The sequence below is a fragment of the Doryrhamphus excisus genome, linkage group LG18 (genome assembly GCF_037039965.1).
Source record: "Doryrhamphus excisus strain RoL-2023G ecotype Guam linkage group LG18, RoL_Dexc_Guam_v1.1, whole genome shotgun sequence".
In the NCBI taxonomy this organism is placed as follows: Eukaryota; Metazoa; Chordata; class Actinopteri; order Syngnathiformes; family Syngnathidae; genus Doryrhamphus; species Doryrhamphus excisus.
Genome location: NC_136374.1, coordinates 4,633,160 through 4,651,610, shown reverse-complemented (window position 1 = coordinate 4,651,610; position 18,451 = coordinate 4,633,160). Strand labels below are relative to the sequence as shown.

At 45.3% G+C, this 18,451-nt stretch overlaps 1 protein-coding gene across 4 annotated transcripts in view; it reads left to right on the top strand.

The window, feature by feature from the left end:
* Positions 1-288: 288 nt before the first annotated feature.
* slc4a8 (solute carrier family 4 member 8) overlaps positions 289-18,451 on the top strand; it is a 74,007-nt gene continuing 55,844 nt past the window's right edge. The window contains exon 1 of one of the 4 annotated variants that reach the window (XM_058055936.2): positions 289-674. In XM_058055936.2, the coding sequence (XP_057911919.2) occupies positions 636-674 (39 nt within the window). In that variant the 5' untranslated portion in view covers positions 289-635. Of the gene's footprint in view, positions 675-16,767; positions 16,857-18,451 lie in introns of those variants that run through there. The other 3 variants (XM_058055939.2, XM_058055935.2, XM_058055937.2) reach the window with 3 other exon arrangements.

The window sequence follows — 18,451 nt, the reverse complement described above, 5'->3', positions numbered from 1 at the left end:
TTCCAGACATGACAACGTTGGGTGTTTATCTTAATTTTACGATTTAAAAAACAAAACACGTATTTTTTCTTCATTATTTAAACATCATGCGACTAAAATGACATTTTGTCATTATATTATATGAATGTTATTCTCATAAAATTATGACTATGAATTATGACTTTTCTGTGTTTTTATAAAGCCGCTGCCAAACAAAATGTATTATTTTGTTACTTGGTATCAGATCGATACACAATTTGTTCGCCTTTTGTTGGCTGCAGTTGAGCATTCCGCGTTCTGATTTGTTGTATTCCCTATCACTTTCTGCATCCTTAGTTGTGATTGGCTGACACTAAACTCTACATCCTGCTCTCGCCGGACTCGGAGTAGGCGGGCGCCCCGAAGGGAACAAGTGAGGAGGGGAAGCAGCGGGAAAGCGTCACATCGCAACACCGAGTGGGGGTGTGTGGTGTGCATGGGAAATATAATCTTTCCTCATGCGGAAGAGATGTTGATGCCACACGACGACACGTTCACAGGACGCCAAGTGGCAACCCGGACCAGCTCGTCGTGATTGTTTTTCTTGGCAACATCCTACTCCCGGTGCTGCGGACCGTGTCACCTTCCCTCCAGGTCAAAGCAGCACCTGCACCGGCATGCCCGTCCACGACACTGACAGCATTCTCAGCTACCAGGTACCAAACCGCCACCAGTTACACAGTGTACGTGTTAATGTAATGACTCAGCAGACTGTGCATTACACCTCATATTCCACCATAACATAACTTTAAATGCAGTACATGAATAAATTCATGTAGAGTCGACGCTTACTTAGCTGCAGTATGATGGAGGATTGTTGTCATTGTTTTTGCACGTGCAGCCAGCCATCCATCACATCATTGGTTGGAAATGATGTATGCATAGCCACATTGCACCCCCCACCCAAAAAGAAACACACACACACTCTTCAGTGGCTTTGAAGTCTTGTTATTCCCAAATTACCCTCAAATGACCTTGACGCCATCCTTCCATATTATTGGTCGATAGGGCAGCAGGAAGGGGAAGTAGGGCTTCCAAGGCGTACTGCACCAGGCTGGTGACAGCTGTGCTGATGCTGATGCAAGGGGAACGATGCAGAGAGGATACAGGATGGGCCATAGAGCAAACATGTTTGGTGCTTTGTCATGGCTGCAAGGACTGGCGTGTGTATGGGTGGTGTGTGTGATCCATGATGATATCATGCGAGGGCTGGGAGGCATAAAGCACAGCTGGGGCAAAATGTTTGATTAAATATATAGTTTGTGTTTTTCCGAATTATGCTGTCTGTGCTCTTGTGTATTCGCTTTTTACTTCTGTTATTATGATTGTGTTGCTTTGTGTTAAACGCTTTGTAAACTGCTTTGCTGTTGGTAAGTTGCGATACAGATAAATGTTGATTGATTGATTGATATTTCAAGACGTCTTTATTCAGCTGACGGCCCGTAGGACAAATTCGGAACTTAAATAACATCAGAACTGTCCACTGTTTCGTTTTTGGAGACGCTTGCTAAAGAAAACAGCAGAAAACCTGTCGTATTAAATATATGTGACTTCTGTCTTTTGGCCACAGCAAGTCAATCACATCAGGGATTTGTCTTAGGTCTTATGCTCGCCCGGTCTCAGGACCAGCACTGGAGAGCATTTATGCAGTACCTTCCAAAAAAGAGCAAAGCACTGTCATATGGAAGATCTTTGACTAGCGTTTTTGCACTGGGTGTCTAATGACGGCAGAGAGCAGCGCGCTCCTGTCTTGTAGCGGATTTTTGATGTGTGTTTTTGCAGTGGATGCTTAAAAACAGCTCCTGTCATATAAAGGATCATTAACAAGCATTATGCAGCGGATCTTTAAAAACAGCAGAGCACTTCTGTTATATAGAGGATCTTTGACTACCGTTGTTGCAGTGAATCTGTAAAAACAGCAGAGTACACCTGTCATGTAAATGACATTTTTCGGACAGATCCTCAAAACAGCAGAACGCTCATATTATATACTGCAGGGGTCTCAATTGAATATGTCACTGTTCCTTCTCAGTGAATGAGAATCTACGAGGAGGTCTTTGCTGCAGCGGCAAAATTGGGCGAGAAACACAGAAGAGGAAGACGAAATGAAAGCAGAAGAAAAGAATTACCAAAAATGCCTCGTTAAAATCAAAAGTGTGGACTCACTTTAATGCATGCACAACCACCTCGTTTGTTACCACGATCACGGTGACAACCTGCTGAACTTGAGAACAACTAATAAGTATTACTGTTGACCTGAGTATAAGACCACTGCAAATATAAGACGATTCCTTCTTTTCTAGACCTGTTTTTGGACATATTTTAAGGTGAAATGAAAGTAATAAGTAAATAAGTGAATGTATGGCAAACACTGGCAGTAAATAAAAGATCTGAAATTGTTTGAAATGTTTGTGTTGTGTGGGGAAACACTGAATTGCATGTAATTGATTTTTCAAGAAACCAAGTGCTCACTAACAGTTCTTCACTTCTTATTGAGTGTTTCAAAAGGCTGGTAGCCACAAAGTCAAATGAAGCTGCTTGAAGCTGATCCTTGTAGAAGTAAAACAATTAGAGGTTGACGGCTGGATGGCCAGAATGGAACATGAGGCATTGAGCGAGGTGCGTACAGGATGACTCATGCTGCCTGTGGGCTCAAACGCCTTTCCTGTCTCGCCATTACATCCTGCCACGTATTGATGAGCGGCCGCTGTCACATGTCTCTAGCCACGCACTGTTGTTAAGCACTGTGTGTGTGTGGCACAGAGACCACCCTGGCTGTCTGGCTCTCTCACTCTCAGATGCAATCCTCAGTCTGGAAGTGACAGGTCCGGTTGTTTGAGTCAGGCTCTGTGCCCCCGTGTCAACTCAGGGTGCTTCTATGAATACAGAAGCTGTAGAAGGAGTCTTGAAACATGTTTCACAACACTCTGGTGGGGACTGTTACATCAGTTTTAGCAATGCTCGACTGACCATACAGCGGTGGATTTCTACCTAATTTCACTAATGCTAATTGCTACCTCGTATATGGGATTTTTAATGTAAATTAAGGATAGCAGATTTAAAAAAATCTTGAATGTCACAGAGAAACTAGGTCAGGGGTGTCCAATGTGTGGTCGGGGGCTTTTTGTTTCTAAAATACTAAAAACGTAATTTAACATGAAAACATAAGTGAAAACATTTTTTTTGAATCAGGGTAATCTGACAAGAATTTTGTCAAAATATTAAGAGCAAAACATTTTTTATTTAATGAGAATACCATCTTGTAAGTCATAATATTATGAGAAACGAACACACGACTTTGACAAAGACTAAAGTTCATAGTATCGTCTTTTTCACATATCACAAAGCTGAGATACTGTTTTTCTTGAAAGATATGCAACTTCTTTGAATATATGTTTTAGAAAATATCAACGTGCCCCTTCCATCCTTTCATTCTTTACTTTGTGTAAAAGTTTGGACACCCCCCTTTCCATACAGTTTGTGAATTCTTGTGTTCTTGTGACGGCAGTTCCTCTTGAAAGTACTCGGGTCTGTATGAGGACTACAAGTTGACATTGTGGTCAAACTTGGTGAGTTAAATAAATTGTTTGATTAAATGTCAGATTAATCACAGGCATTAACACATTATTTTTGACGGCCCTAATCAGTCATGCCCACAAAGTTCTTTGAACTTGATGCATTACTGTCCTTAAACTTAATTGTGAGGACAGAGATTTGTACACATAAGTAATTCATTGTTACCTTCAGACAATATCCATTTTCAAAAATACATGACCTTATTCTGCTGATGTATCAGGTGCCCAGCATGGTCCTAATGGAGTGAAAAGGAAAGGGAGTCAAGGGAGGAAGCTGGGGGTGGACTCTAATTATTGCTGCTCTGTTTGTTCAAGAGCCGATGACCTTTTCGATATATTTCAATGACCAAAACACTGAAGCTTGCCGTAGACCAGCGGTAACCAAAGTGCAACTGGTGGTTTATTGGCCGACAGTACATTCTAAAAATCTCAAATGTAATTTTACAAGAATTAAGAGAAAAAGGTTGTAATCTAACAAGAAAAAGTTCTTTTTATGAGAAAAAAATTTATGAGCATATCATCATTAAAAAAACATATTTTCAAGTCATAATATTAAGAGAGAACAATAGATCTTTGGAAAATTAAGTTGTGGAAAATGTTGCAAGAATAGTGTCAACAGATGATGGGACTAAAGTCATACATAAGTCATAACATAATATGAGGAAAAATATTGTAATTTTAGTTGCATAAAGTTGAAATATTAGAGAAAACATGTTGTTATTTTAGTACCAATTATGCATTTTCCCCTTTTCTGACTTATAAATGTAGTTGGAATGTTGGATTCTGGTCATAAATCATGCCAAAGTTTCAGACGATGACGTTTGCGTATTTGGAAGTGAGCCCTGAAAGAAGTTTGGGATGGCTCGGAATGTTCAGTTTTAGACTTTTTGCTAATACTGGCTCACAGTGAGCTCTGCTGCACTGTTTTGTCTTGGAAGTGTGATGAATGCCCGGAGGTGGGTTGTTGGAGTAATAAATGAAAACAGACCATTTTGTAAAGCCAGGGAAATACAGCTGAAATTATTTTCAAGCACGTATATTGCATGCACTTGGTGTTCATGTTTTCTATTTCAAAGCATGGCGGCAATATTTCAACAAAGTTTAACTGTTAGAGGCTAATTAAAAGTTGAAAACGTACCCTTGTTGTGATTGACCACTGTTGCAGTGTGGGAGGGGTACCGCAACTGCATGTGTTGAAGGGTCCTCCGGCAACACAAAGCTGCCTGGCAGATGCCTGTTTGTAAGTCATGCAGCGGAAAAATACATCGCGAACTCATACGCGTATCAACTGACACCGATTCAAATAAAGAAAGCAAATATCGGCCGATATATCGGTCAATCCTTAATTATGACGTCACCAGGCTAACAAAGAGAACAACACTGTAAACTAGCTGAAATTAACTTGTTTTCCTGTGTTATAATGCACAGAAAAGGCAAAGAAATATGTGTTCATGTTTCACATTAGGATCGGGAATGATGGGCAAAATAAAAAAAAAATGCAGTTCTCCTTTAAAGGGGCATTTTTAATAATAATTAATTTCTTCCTTCCATCCTTGGCCATTTCTGTGTTGAGTTTGCTTGTCCCCCCCGTGCATGTGTGGGTTTTCTCCGGGTACTCCGGTTTCCTCCAACATTCCAAAAACATGCTCGGTTAACTGGCGACTCCAAATTGTCCATAGGTATGAATGTGAGTGTGAATGGTTGTTTGTCTATATGTGCCCTGTGATTGGCTGGCCACCAGTCCAGGGTGTACCCCGCCTCTCACCCGAAGACAGCTGGGATAGGCTCCAGCACCCCCCACGACCCTCGTGAGGATAAGCGGGAGAAAATGAATGAATGAATGAATTTCTTCCTTGTTAGCATCTGGCTTCTACATTGCAGTCAGGATGGCAATCAGCCAACCTTCTGGAACAGATTAATGACGCTAACTAAGGTTCTACTGTACACTCAAACCTCGGTTTTCAAACTCCCCAGTTTTCGTTAATAATAATTAAAATTTGTATTTATTTATAATAAAACATATTTGGCTTTGATATTGTCTAAACTCAGTTTGTGGAAAAAATATCGGCATATATATCATATATCGGGGTATATGTTTTCGGTTCATATCATCCAGCCCGAACTGTATCTAATGGATGTAAATTATACATAAGTTATTGTCTCTTTAGAATATACAGAGGGTCAATAGACAAGAAGAGCTACAGACCGAAAATCTCCACCTGACCCCACTTTGGACACCCCTACTTGTACAGCGCTTGGCCATATGATGAAAATTGTACGTCATTATAAAATAGTAAAGTGAGTGAGATGAGAGAAGAGTGTTTGTGTGGGAGTGTTGTGTGTTTCTGCATCACACGGAGGTTTAACAGCATCCTCCAGTAACTAGGACACCGTGTGCAACTGCACTTTCCCCCTCTTCTGCTCTCAGAGACAGAACATCCTTTTCAGACACATCTTGAAAAAAAAAGAAAAACATGTTGCATTAGTCTGCTGACCAAATCTGAAAAAAGCTATGTGAACTTAAGTTAGCGTACACCCTGCTTAGCATAAAACTTGTATGCCAAAATTTTGCCTCGGTTTTCTGACTTTTTCTAGTTAGTGTACAATCTGGTGTGTCATATTATTGATACGTGGTCTGTGTTCTCAATGTATTTTCATCACAAAACTTCCCTGTTAGCATTTTGCTACAACATGGCAGTCAGGATGGCCGTCAGCTCCATCTCTTAGAATGTATTAATCGGATTTACATTATTTCCAACCTTCTGGAACAAGGTTCCACTGTACCTGTCACGCTTCGGCATGTCTGTGTTGCGGTGCGACCCCAGGATGCAGAGAGCAGGACCGAAAGCAAGTAAAAATATTTATTTTTGCTATAGCAGCAGCAGAAAAAGGCAACTCAGGTAGCAGACGGACAAACGACAATGATCCCACAAAGGGAGAAGCGCACACCTGAACTAAACAGAGGACAAATTAGGGACAGGTGTGGGTGACCATGGCAACAAAGGCAGACGAGGCAAAAGAGGAAGTCCAATACAAAATAAGAGTCCAAAACGGAAACCAAAGCCCAGACAGGGAACATAGACAAACTGTCACGCACGAACCCACACAGGGTTCAAGGATGGATCCTAGACGTCCAAAACAATTCTCAGTCAACGGGGGATGGGTGGTGGGGGGACCGGAGGTGGGTCCCGTCAGGGGGTCGGCCGGGGAGGCTGGGGCGGCAGGACCGGCGGAGCCAGCAAGTCCCCTCCACGTGATGGAGGGAATGGTTGGGTCGGTAAGCACCCTCCGGGGGGCGCCCTCAACCAAGCGCGAGGTAGGCATCCTCAGGTGGGCGCCCTGAGGAGAACCTGTGTAGAACCTGGGCTCCGGCAGAAAGTCTAGAAGCAGCAGGCGTCCGGCCCTGACGCGGCAATGGCGAAGCAGCAGGCGTCCGCCCCTGACGCGGCAACGGCGAAGGAGCAGGCGTCCGGCCCTGACGCGGCGACGGCCAAGCAGCAGGCGTACGGCCCTGACGCGGCGACGGCCAAGCAGCAGGCGTACGGCCCTGACGCGGCGACGGCCAAGCAGCAGGCGTCCGGCCCTGACGCGGCGACGGCCAAGCAGCAGGCGTCCGGCCCTGACGCGGTGACGGCCAAGCAGCAGGCGTCCGGCCCTGACACGGAGACGGCCAAGCAGCAGGCGTCCGGCCCTGACGCGGAGATGGCGAAGAAGCAGGCGTCCGGCCCTGACACGGAGATGGCGAAGAAGCAGGCGTCCGGCCCTGACGCGAAGACGGCGAAGAAGCAGGCGTCCGGCCCTGACGCGAAGACGGCGAAGAAGCAGGCGTCCGGCCCTGACGTGGAGATGGCGAAGAAGCAGGCGTCCGGCCCTGACGCGGAGACGGTGAAGCAGCAGGCGTCGTCCATGCCAGAGCCTCTCCATCTGCTCCAGCAAGCCCTGCTCCTCATCTTGCAGGTGGAGTGGGCTGTGCCTCCTCACTCCCCCAGCAGGTGGCGCCATCCTCCCTTTCCATTGGCGGGCTGGGCTGTGCTTCCAGCATAGCCCAGCAGGTGGTACTAGCCCCCCCTCTCGAAGGCGGATCCCAGACGCCGTCATCAGAGGGAGCCGAAACCAGGGAAGGGAGGAGAGAGGCTTGGAGGAGGGTCACTGGCTCCTCCAGGTCAGCAGTCCCGGCCACAGCCACCTGTTTGGGCTCGAAGCTGCGCGGCTTGGGCACGGGCGGGATCAGGGACACCGCGCAGCTTGGCATGGGAGCCGGGTCTTGAGAACCCCTGGGGCTGCGCGGCTTGGGCACAGGCGGAATCCAGGATGCCACGCAGCTTGGCACGGGAGCCGGGTCTTGGGAACCCCAGGGGCTGCGCGGCTTGGGCACAGGCGGAATCCGGGATGCCACGCAGCTTGGCACGGGAGCTGGGTCTTGGAAACCCCTGGGGCTGCGTGGCTTGGGAACTGGAAGAATTTGTGACGCCACGCAGCTTGGCACGGGAGCCGGGTCTTGGAAACCCCTGGAGCTGCGTGGCTTGGGAACTGGAGGAATCTGTGATGCCACGCAGCTTGGCACGGGAGCCGGGTCTTGGAAACCCCTGGGGCTGCGTGGCTTGGGGACTGTAGGAATCTGTGACGCCACGCAGCTTGGCACGGGAGCCGGGTCTTGGGAACCCCAGGGGCTGCGTGGCTTGGGCACTGGAGGAATTCGGGATGCCTCGCCGCTTGGCACGGGAGCCGTCGGTGAGTGCATGACGGGCTGCGACTCAGCAACAGCGAGAGGGTAGAGCTGTGCCGTGGCGTGACATGGCGAGGCAGAAGAGGGCGGCCACACCTCTTGGCGACGTGCCTCCGCTGCGTCGGAGGGTGTGCGGCCTGTGAAGCCATCGGCACTAGCGTGCAGTCCGGCCCCCATACCATGGTTTCCTGCTCCTCCGGCGTGTACCTTGTACACGCCTGCTCCAACGCCTTGAAAAACTGCCGGGTCCACTTGTCAAACTCGAGATCTCCGTCGGGTTCGTCGAAACCGGCAGAGTAGGAGGGCGGGGGTACCTTGGCTTGGCGTGGAGGGGAGGACGAACGGGGCTTCTCTTTCCGGCGCCGCGGCTTGCGTCGGCGTCACGGACAGTCTGGAGTGTCGTCGGTGGGTCCGGGATACAACCACGCCAATGAAACGAGCGTGTCGTCCAGCCCGCGCACCGTGTTCTCCAGTTCCCATGGCGGTCTCGCCATATCCTCGTCATCCATGGCTTTGAACAGCTGCCAGGTCCAGAAGGCATTCTCCGCGAGGTCGTCGTCTTTTGGTGGGATCATTCACACTGTACCTGTCACGCTTCGGCATGTCTGTGTTGCGGTGCGACCCCCAGGATGCAGAGAGCAGGACCGAAATCAAGTAAAAATATTTATTTTTGCTATAGCAGCAGCAGAAAAAGGCAACTCAGGTAGCAGACGGACAAACGACAATGATCCCACAAAGGGAGAAGCGCACACCTGAACTAAATAGAAGACAAATTAGGGACAGGTGTGGGTGACCATGGCAACAAAGGCAGACGAGGCAAAAGAGGAAGTCCAATACAAAATAAGAGTCCAAAACGGAAACCAAAGCCCAGACAGGGAACATAGACAAACTGTCACGCACGAACCCACACAGGGCGTGACAGTACCCTCAAACTTTTCTTTTCAAACTCCCCAGTTTTCGTGATTATTATTTTTTTACACTTTCGTAAATGGTTTGCCTCCATTTTTGTATAATGTCTCAGTTATCATATGATATTGTGCGTCGGAAACCAGTCAGTTTGCCCCGTACTGTATCATTCTGCACAATTGAGTGCTCAAACAACGCACCCTACGTGTTTTTTTATTGAGTACTGCTATCAAATAGCCCACCATGGGGCCAAAGAATGTTGTGAGTGTCAGCACTAAAGACGATCACAATTGCTATTCGTTGCTATTCAAAGGTGACTATGAGGAGATGACTATTAGTGTTAGAAGGTTCCTATTGCTTCAATGTGCCAAAGGCTATCAAATGCAAGTTTGTTACATGTAATATTGCACAATGACTATGTACAACAGGGGTGTCCAAAGTGCAGCCTGGTGGCCTTTTTATTTGCTCGTGGCACATTCTAAAAATATAATACAAGAAAATAAAACAATATAAAAGAAGAAAGGCACATGCATGTAGGACCTTGTGAGGTGATCTGCAATTGGTTGTGCCGGGGATGAGAGGTTTCCTTATGGATGCCCCTTTGTCCTCAGCATTCCTCTGGCTTGGTCACCCTTCAATTTTAACCGCACCTTAGACATTCAGTTCTGGGGGGGATCTGGGCAGGCATGGGACCCACCATTGCTCAGCTTCCCTCCATTTTTAATTACTCCATATGATACATACACCACACATAGGCCAGCCCTTTGGTGCAGGCCTATTTTTAATTGCACAATCTACACAATACCATCTTATTACACACACAGGTGTGGCGGGCTGGACCGGAGAGCCTTCTGCCTATCCCCGCGATTGGCCCGCAGGTTGCTGGGGCATGGCGGCTTGCTCGGGGTGCCCTGGGCTGCAGGATGTTTTGGTCTGGTCTGCCTAGCCTTCCTGGAGGTCCCACTGGAACCAGCTGACGCTGAGGCTTGCCCTAGGGGCGCGGTTGGCGCTACCTCCCTTGGTCTGGGGCCTGCTGGGGGGGGACGATGCTCTCCCGGGCATTTGGGTGTCTGTTACATGCTAGCCCTTGCGCTGGTCTTGACTCCTCAGCTCTGGTGCTTGGCCTCCCCGTGGCTTGGAGCTGTGGCACTTCCTCTCCGGGGGTGAGCTGCCCGGCGGGTGTTGGCTGGCGCGGTGGAGTGCCTTGCTGCTCGCCTGCATGCCCCCTCTGCTTGCTCATGTGTGGGCCTCCTCCCCTCGCCCGTTCCTTTGTCTGCCTCAATGCTGTAGCCCCGACGCCGTGGTCGAAGGGGGTCTGGGGTGCTATCCCTTGGTGGTCCGTGTCTCCCTGGGCTCCGGGCCTGGTTGTGGGTCTGGGAACCCTGGGTCCCCCGCCCTATAGCGCCCTGGACGCCCCACCCGGGGACATCCACGGTGTGTGCTTGCGTGTGTGCGTATTGAGTGGATGGGGTGTGCACATGTGACTGAGCTATTTTTATGTATTTATTGTTTTAAATACTTATTAATGATTAGTTTTCTTATGATTATATGTATTTATATATATATATATGAATGTGTGTGTGTGTATGTATATATATTTATAGCTATATAGATGTACGGGAGTGGGCTCTGCGGGGGTCTGGCACTGGGCGTTCCGTCTCTGCCGCCCGGTCCTCCATGGGGCAGTGAGCCTCTTCTGTCCCGGCCGGGGTGGTCCTGTGTCGGTGGTCAGGCCTGGGGTTACCTGGGGCGGGCCGGGTTCCGCTTCCTGGGTGTGTGTGTGTGGGGGCGGCGCCTCTGGCCATGGACGGGCTCCATTCCGGTTGGCGGAGGCACCCTTGTGCCAAGAGGTGTGTGGCCCTCGATGCCCTTCTGCCCTAGTGGGGTATGGTCTCCCGCCGGTCTTGGGTGTGTGATTCTCCTCCGGCCTGCTGGCGCCCTGTTGCTGGTTGGGATTGCTCCTCCATGGCCCCTTGCTGGTCTCTTCGGGGGGATGCTTCGTGGTCTTGGGGAGTCGGCCCTGGCTTTGCCCGCACCAACGGGGCCGATGGATCTCTGGCGATGAGGGCTTGACCTGGATGCGCAGGGCGGGGTTTACTGGGTGGTAGAAGGCAGTCCTTCTGCTTTTGTCATTTTCAGTGACAAATACACATTCACACACACACATTCACACATACGAGCACACTTGCGCACACATATATGAATATGCACACAGAAGTACAGAAGTACACACCTCCATATAGGCACTCACAGCACATGGGTGCTTCTCTACACAATCTATCGTCTTATCCTTGATATCTTTATGCTTTGGTATGCTATTATTACAGTAATAATGATGTCAAGCAGCAAGATTTTAATTAGTGCAACTGTATTGCTGTAATTCTGTTTACTATCACAGTTCATGTCTTTATTGTTACTATTGCCACTGGTAAGTTTGACTGTTTAATTTCAGTGATATCATCTCCACTGTGACCCTTAGCCATCATTGACATTTAACTGATGCAGTCCTGTTCGTCACTGTTGTTGTCATGGGAATTGTTGTTGCTGCTGTTTTAGTCTCTCTCTCTGTACTGTCCCCCCCATGCCCACCCCAGTTTCTGTTCTTCTTCTTGTCTGTGTTTCTTCTTGCTCCGGCCGCTCCAAATTCACATAACAAAAACATCAAATAACGGTAAATAAAATTTCTTAGTACAGGGAAGTTGTAACTTACACTTTTCCTGACACAGAGCACATCTGTTTAGCATGTAAGGGCACATTTCGATCAACAATACTAATAAAACAATACTAACCCAATGGCTGGACGGGACAAAAAAAACAAGGGGTACTTTCAATGTGAGTGCAGACATGCCAACTTGTACAAATATATTTTACACAACATGATTTTGTCACATTATTATGGATTCAGTTTCAAGTTCAGCCTGTACAGTACATATAAATAAATAGATATAATCAGTTTCTCTTACATTTCAATTTGCATGGGACATGATAACATATCTGTCCCTTAGGAGGGCATGACAGAAAATGATTGAGAAACACTGCCTTAACCATAGTTGCGAGACATGACAAAATGCTACCAAAGCAAACCGACCTCAAAGTTGATGATATTGCACAGGTCCTGCATTTTGTATCCACATCTACATACTTTACATATACATAAATGACAAATACTATACAGACACATATGTATATGTGTCTCTTCTATGTGCATTTTAACAAGAAAAAAACAAGTTGGTATAAGCTAGCTAACAATGCACGTCATTGGAACCTACCTATTTTGGCTCTAAAGCTCTAACATTAAAACCCTCAAAAAACACCAAAGCAACAGTGTTCCATATTAACCAAGCTACTACAGCTGTTGTAGCAGCTAACAAAACAAAAAAATGTAAAAGCTACAAAATATATATTTATATACTGTATTTTCTGGACTATAAGTCACACTTTTTTTCATACGTTGGCTGTTCCTGCGACTTATACTCCAGAACGACTTATACATGAAAAAATATATATGTGATTTCACAGACAGCCACAAGAGGGTACTCTAGACTTACACACTGATATCTCCTACTCCTTAACAATTCAATAGTTAAACAGTAGATGTTAGCTTATGAAGACAACCGAGAACGACCACAAATGCCCCCCAAAAGAAAACATATTCTGCAGACTACAAGATGCAAGTAGTAAATTTTGCAGCTGAAAACAGTAATCGAGCAGCAAAGAGAAAGTTTGGAGTAAGTGAGAAACTTGTTAGGGACTGGCATAAAGTGGAGGCTACTCTTACTACGATGAAGAAAACAAAAAAAGCTAACCGCGGGCTCAAAGCTAGATGGCCCCAGCGAGAGGACCGAGTTCGCCAGTGGGTGCTTGAACAACGTTCTGCCTGTAGAGGCTTGTCAACCGTGCAGTTACGTCTCCATGCCCAGGTCGTTGCCAAGGAGATGAATATTGAGGACTTTGCGGGCGGACCTTCTTGATGCTTCTGCTTCATGAAACACAATTGCCTCTCAATCAGAGCACGGACAGCGGTGTCACAAAAACTGCCAGCAGATTTCCAAGCCAAGATCGATAGTTTCTGTGAGGTTGTTGAAAAACAAGTAACTGAGCACACCGTGATACCAGATCATATCATCAACATGGACGAAGTCCCCCTCAGTATTGACATCCCCATAGGTCGAAGTGTCGCAGAGAAAGGGCAAAAGGGCATTGAATATAGTGACAATTGGCCATGAAAAATCACGCTTCACAGTGGTGCTAGCATGTTGTGGCGATGGATCAAAGTTGCCACCATTAGTCATTTTCAAACTGAAAACCATGCCAAAAATCCAATCGCCCTCTGATGTTGTTGTAGCCGTGAATGAGAAAGGGTGGATGGATCAGGAAATTATGATTTTTTTGGCTTACAAAATGCTACACTCGGCGCCCCGATGGCTTCTACAGAACACGCAAAGCCCTGCTTGTGATGGACAGTATGCGAGCGCACATCACGCCACAGTTCAGAACGAAACTTAAAGCTGTGAATTCTATACCTGCAATCATCCCCGGGGGTTTAACAAAAGTACTCTAGCCACTTGACATCTTGGTAAACCGGAGCTTTAAGGCAGTATTGCATTGCCTGTGGGAGCGCCATGCAACTTTTCTGCAAGCTATTGAATGGATCCACCGAGCGTGGGATTCAGTGACAACCAAGATTCAGTGACTTGTCTGGATTCAGAAAGGCTGGAATAATTGGAACTGCAACTGAGTCTGAGTCTGAAGACAATCATGTAGAAGAGGAAGCTCTGGAGTTGGCGGAGTTATTTAGAAGTGACACCGAGGACGAAGAATACAACGGATTTAGTGATGTGGAGTGAATTTGCTTGTTATTAATTATATTAAAAGGTACACTTGTTTTGTTCTTTAGGGTATAATTACTGTACTTAAACCTGCTTATGTTACATAAAGACAGGACACCTTTTCTGTTCATGTTTACTTTTGGTGTAGCTGAATAACCATTGTGTTAGCATATCTTGCACCTATTCAGCCGTTTCTCTATTCTTTTATTAATGTTAGAACTTTCAAGATGACGTAATGTCTGTTTTGGTCACCTAGTTTGCAAGATAAATTAGTTGGAAAAAATGCTCCTGGCCTAAATCCTGGCCCAAGGAAAGAAGTTTCGTTCATGTTTTAAATCATCAAAATACTGCAAGATACCGTAATTAATGTACTTCTTAATGCATGATCACAGCATGTATATTTGTATAACAATAACATGTTGTTACCATGTATCTTGTAATAATTGAGGATTTTTAGAGGGCTTTATAGTCGAAATGGGTAGGTCCCAATGACGTGCATCCTGAGCTAGCTGATATTAACTACTTTTCTTTTGTCATAATGCACAGAAACGAGACAGAAATATGGGTTCATGTTTCACATGACCATTGTTGATAATGGGCAAAAGTTTAGCTTTAACACAAGAAAAAAGGAACATAGAAGACACAAGAAAACAGGACAGAATGTGCGAAGGAAACAACGAAGGTGTGTATACTGTACTTTTGTAGTGTTAAGTTACTGTGTGATTAAATTTGTGTTGTTCTCAGTAAGATGACACTGTGAGTCAGACTGTTATATGGTTATACTCCTGCAATTTCCAGTGGGTGAAGAGCTCATTGTGCATGCACTGTGTTTGGCTTCTGCCAAGAGCTACTGTTTCCTCAGACTTGCGAGTGGCACGGTATTTGATCGACTGATTTTTGGGGCTGATGCCGATAACGATTTTTTTTCCATCACCCTTAGCCGATGGCCGATTTTGCTTGGGCCGATATTTGTGGCCGATACTGCTTTTGATCCCTCAATTGCTGTTGATCCCGCAACATGAAAAAATGACAATGATAACAAATATTACAGGTCTCAAGTTTAAACAAATATTTATTGAAATGTAAACACTGAACACAGTAGAATTCAGCTTTCTTAAACACACATTTAAACGGCATTATCAACTTTAAAAAGAATAAATATTCAACATGTGCAAAGCATTTCTGTTGTAGTTTAAGTTTTAGCTAGCATCCTCCGCGGTGAGACGCACGGAGGTGTGCGTCCACACACACAAACACATCACACTGACACAATTTAGTACGATATATAAAACATTTCTCTCATCATTAAAGTTTGTGTTGTGCATGCTAAAGACCTCTGATAAGCAGACACGGCTGCTCCAATTCCTTCTGTGTGTGCGTGCGTGCTCGGAGAGAGCGCACACGCATAACACGGCGCGCATTTAACCTCAGCCTGGCGTTGACTGAATGAAACTCCTACAAACACCATGGGACTGAATTGCCAACGTTGCCATTAAAGCGGTGTTGGTAACAGCTGTACATATTAGCCTCCAACTACATCAACAGCTCCCTAATTACAACGGTAGGCACTTTTAAAGATTAAGCATTCAGCAAATTAAACTATATTTTCAAGCACGTATATTGCATGCACTTGGCGTTCATGTTTCCTATTTCAAAGCAGGTGACAATATTTCAACTAAGTTTAACTGTTAGAGGCTAATTAAAAGTTGAAAATGTACCTGTGTGATTCACCACTCTTTCAGTGGGGGAGGGGTACCGCGACTGTGTGTGTTGCAGGGTCTTCAGGCAACACAAAGCTGCCTGGCGGATGCCTGTCTGTAAATCATGTGGTGGAAAAATGCATCGGCGAAGCCACTCCAATATCGATTCAAGTACAGAATGCAAATATCGGCCCGATATATTGGCCGGCCGATGTATTGGTCGATCCTTAATCACTATGTCAGAGAAACTAGTGTTGTTTGCTTTATGTTGGTGTCTAGACCTGTTGCGAGTCAGCTCCCTAAGGCTAGCTTCAATATTGGGTGCTCTCACCTATAACTAATGTGCGGGAGCCAGTAGACTGTGTCTGAGTAGGGCTTTCTAAGGGAGTATACCTGTTATGCGTCTCAATTGGCTCACCGCGGTTAGCAGGCTGCTTAGGGCTAATGCTAATGAGACTAGTAGGTTGGCTACAACCTACGCTATCCGGTGCCCCCGCTACATCTATCGTTACAAAATTACTCTGCTCTAGTTGGCGGACACAGGGAAAGCCTCTCAAGGAGGAGGTAACAGGAGTTGCACGAAGCAATACTCACGTTTTTTGTGATCGGCGAGTGAGCAGGAAACTTGAAGAACAAGTCCGTTGACACCGCTGGAAGTCCAGAATTTCAGTGCCATAGAAGTTAAAATTTGACTTTGTATTGGTATTTACTTTCATTTTTATTATTACATTTGTCCAAACAGTTATTTAGCTTCTTGATAATTTTAGAAAATTGTGGTAATAAGGAAACTGGTCAGTAGTTAAAAGGGTATTCTGTTGTACTGGTTGTTATACTTACTGTTTAAAATACCCCAATGAAGTATATGCAACATCATCTCAGCAGCCATGCAGCCTTTGAAGCAAATGGATTCACGATTGATGATCTGATGCTGTGTGTCTATTTCTGGAACAAAAAGCTTTCATGGTGTTTCTCTCTCACGTTTGTTGTCCATATGTTTGGTAACGGTCCAGCTCTAATGGAGCCCAGTGCCTCCAGCTTGACGCACACTGAATGGAAGCTCTCATTTCACCAACCACAGCTGCAGTGACTGATAACGCTTTCTGTGAGTGTGTGAGATTGTGTTGTTTTTATATACAGTAAGACGTAGTGACATTAGAACAGAGGTGTCCAAAGCATGCACAGCTGTTTTTAATTGCCCCACGGCACACTCTAAAAAATATACAGCTATGGACTGCAAAGGCAGTTTTTAACATAACCAATCAGAGGCGCTGATGGCGTCAGAAGAAGCTAAATGTGGACTGTAGCGTTACTTGGCATAGTTTATTTCACCTTTGTTAGCAAACTTTGTTGAATATAAAACTTAGGATAAAACAAGGTAACTGTTACTATGAAATATAACCAATTCATATGTGACCTTTTAAATGATCTTTTCTCTGCTTCCTCTGGAGCAAAAGGCAGTAGTATCATCCACAAATAATACCAACAGTTTTGGTCCCAGTATTAACTCCTGGGGTACTCCACACGTAATATGTATTTAAACGTGCATATGTGTGTTCTCCTAGCTTTACATGTTACTTCCTGTTAGCTAAGTAGCTTTTGACCCAATTCAAAACTAATCTTCTGATTCTGTACCTTTCTAATTTTGTTATTGAAATGTCATGATTGATTGCAAAGGCTTTAGTCAGATCCATAAATACTGAAGCTGCACACTTTCTATGATCTGTAACATTATTGATCAGTGAAGTTGAAATGTTAGCTTTGTATCCATACTGACTTTCTGCAAGTAATTCATTTGCATTCATAAATTTGCCCAACCTGTTATTGAATAGCTTCTCTATAATTTTAGAGAATTGTGGTAATAAGGAGACTGGTCGGTAGTTTGTAAATAGATTTTTGTCTCCATTTTTAAAAATTTAAACTACTTTAGCTGCTTTCAATTTGTTAGGGAATTTTCCAGTCAGAAATGATAAATTACTGATGTATGTCAGCGGTTCTACAAAGCATATATCACAGTATTTTTAGGATGTATTCTGATATGATGATGAAATGATATAAAATGTAACTTCAACACAGTCTTGTATAAAAAACTACAAACATTAAGCCATATAATGAATTACGCGGCTGCACGGCAGCGAGTGTTTTGCGCACAGACCTCATAGCTAGGAGACCCGAGTTCAATCCCACCCTCGGCCATCTCTGTGTGGCGTTTGCATGTTCTCCCCGTGCATGCATGGGTTTTCTCCGGGGACTCCGGTTTCCTCCCACATTCCAAAAACATGCTAGGTTAATTGGCGACTCCAAATTGTCCATAGGTATGAATGTGAATGGTTGTTTGTCTATATGTGCCCTGTGATTGGTTGGCGACCAGTCCAGGGTGTATCCCGCCTCTCGCCCAAAGACAGCTGGGATAGGCTCCAGCACCCCCGCGACCCTTGTGAGGATAAGCGGTAGAAAATGAATGAATGAATGAATGAATTACTCTTGTCTCAAATTGTAAAACACATTTATTTATTGGTAACAATCTGGCTAACTTGTCAGCTTCTGCGCACATTGCTAAGTCTGTAACAAACAGTAATGCCTGTCTGTGTTTGTGGTTAAGGAAAATGTAGACACCCACGCAATTCCAACTGCATATGGAAGATATTTATGACACTCTTGTTTTGTGTGTACAGTGTGTGTGGAGATTGTGTTTTACGG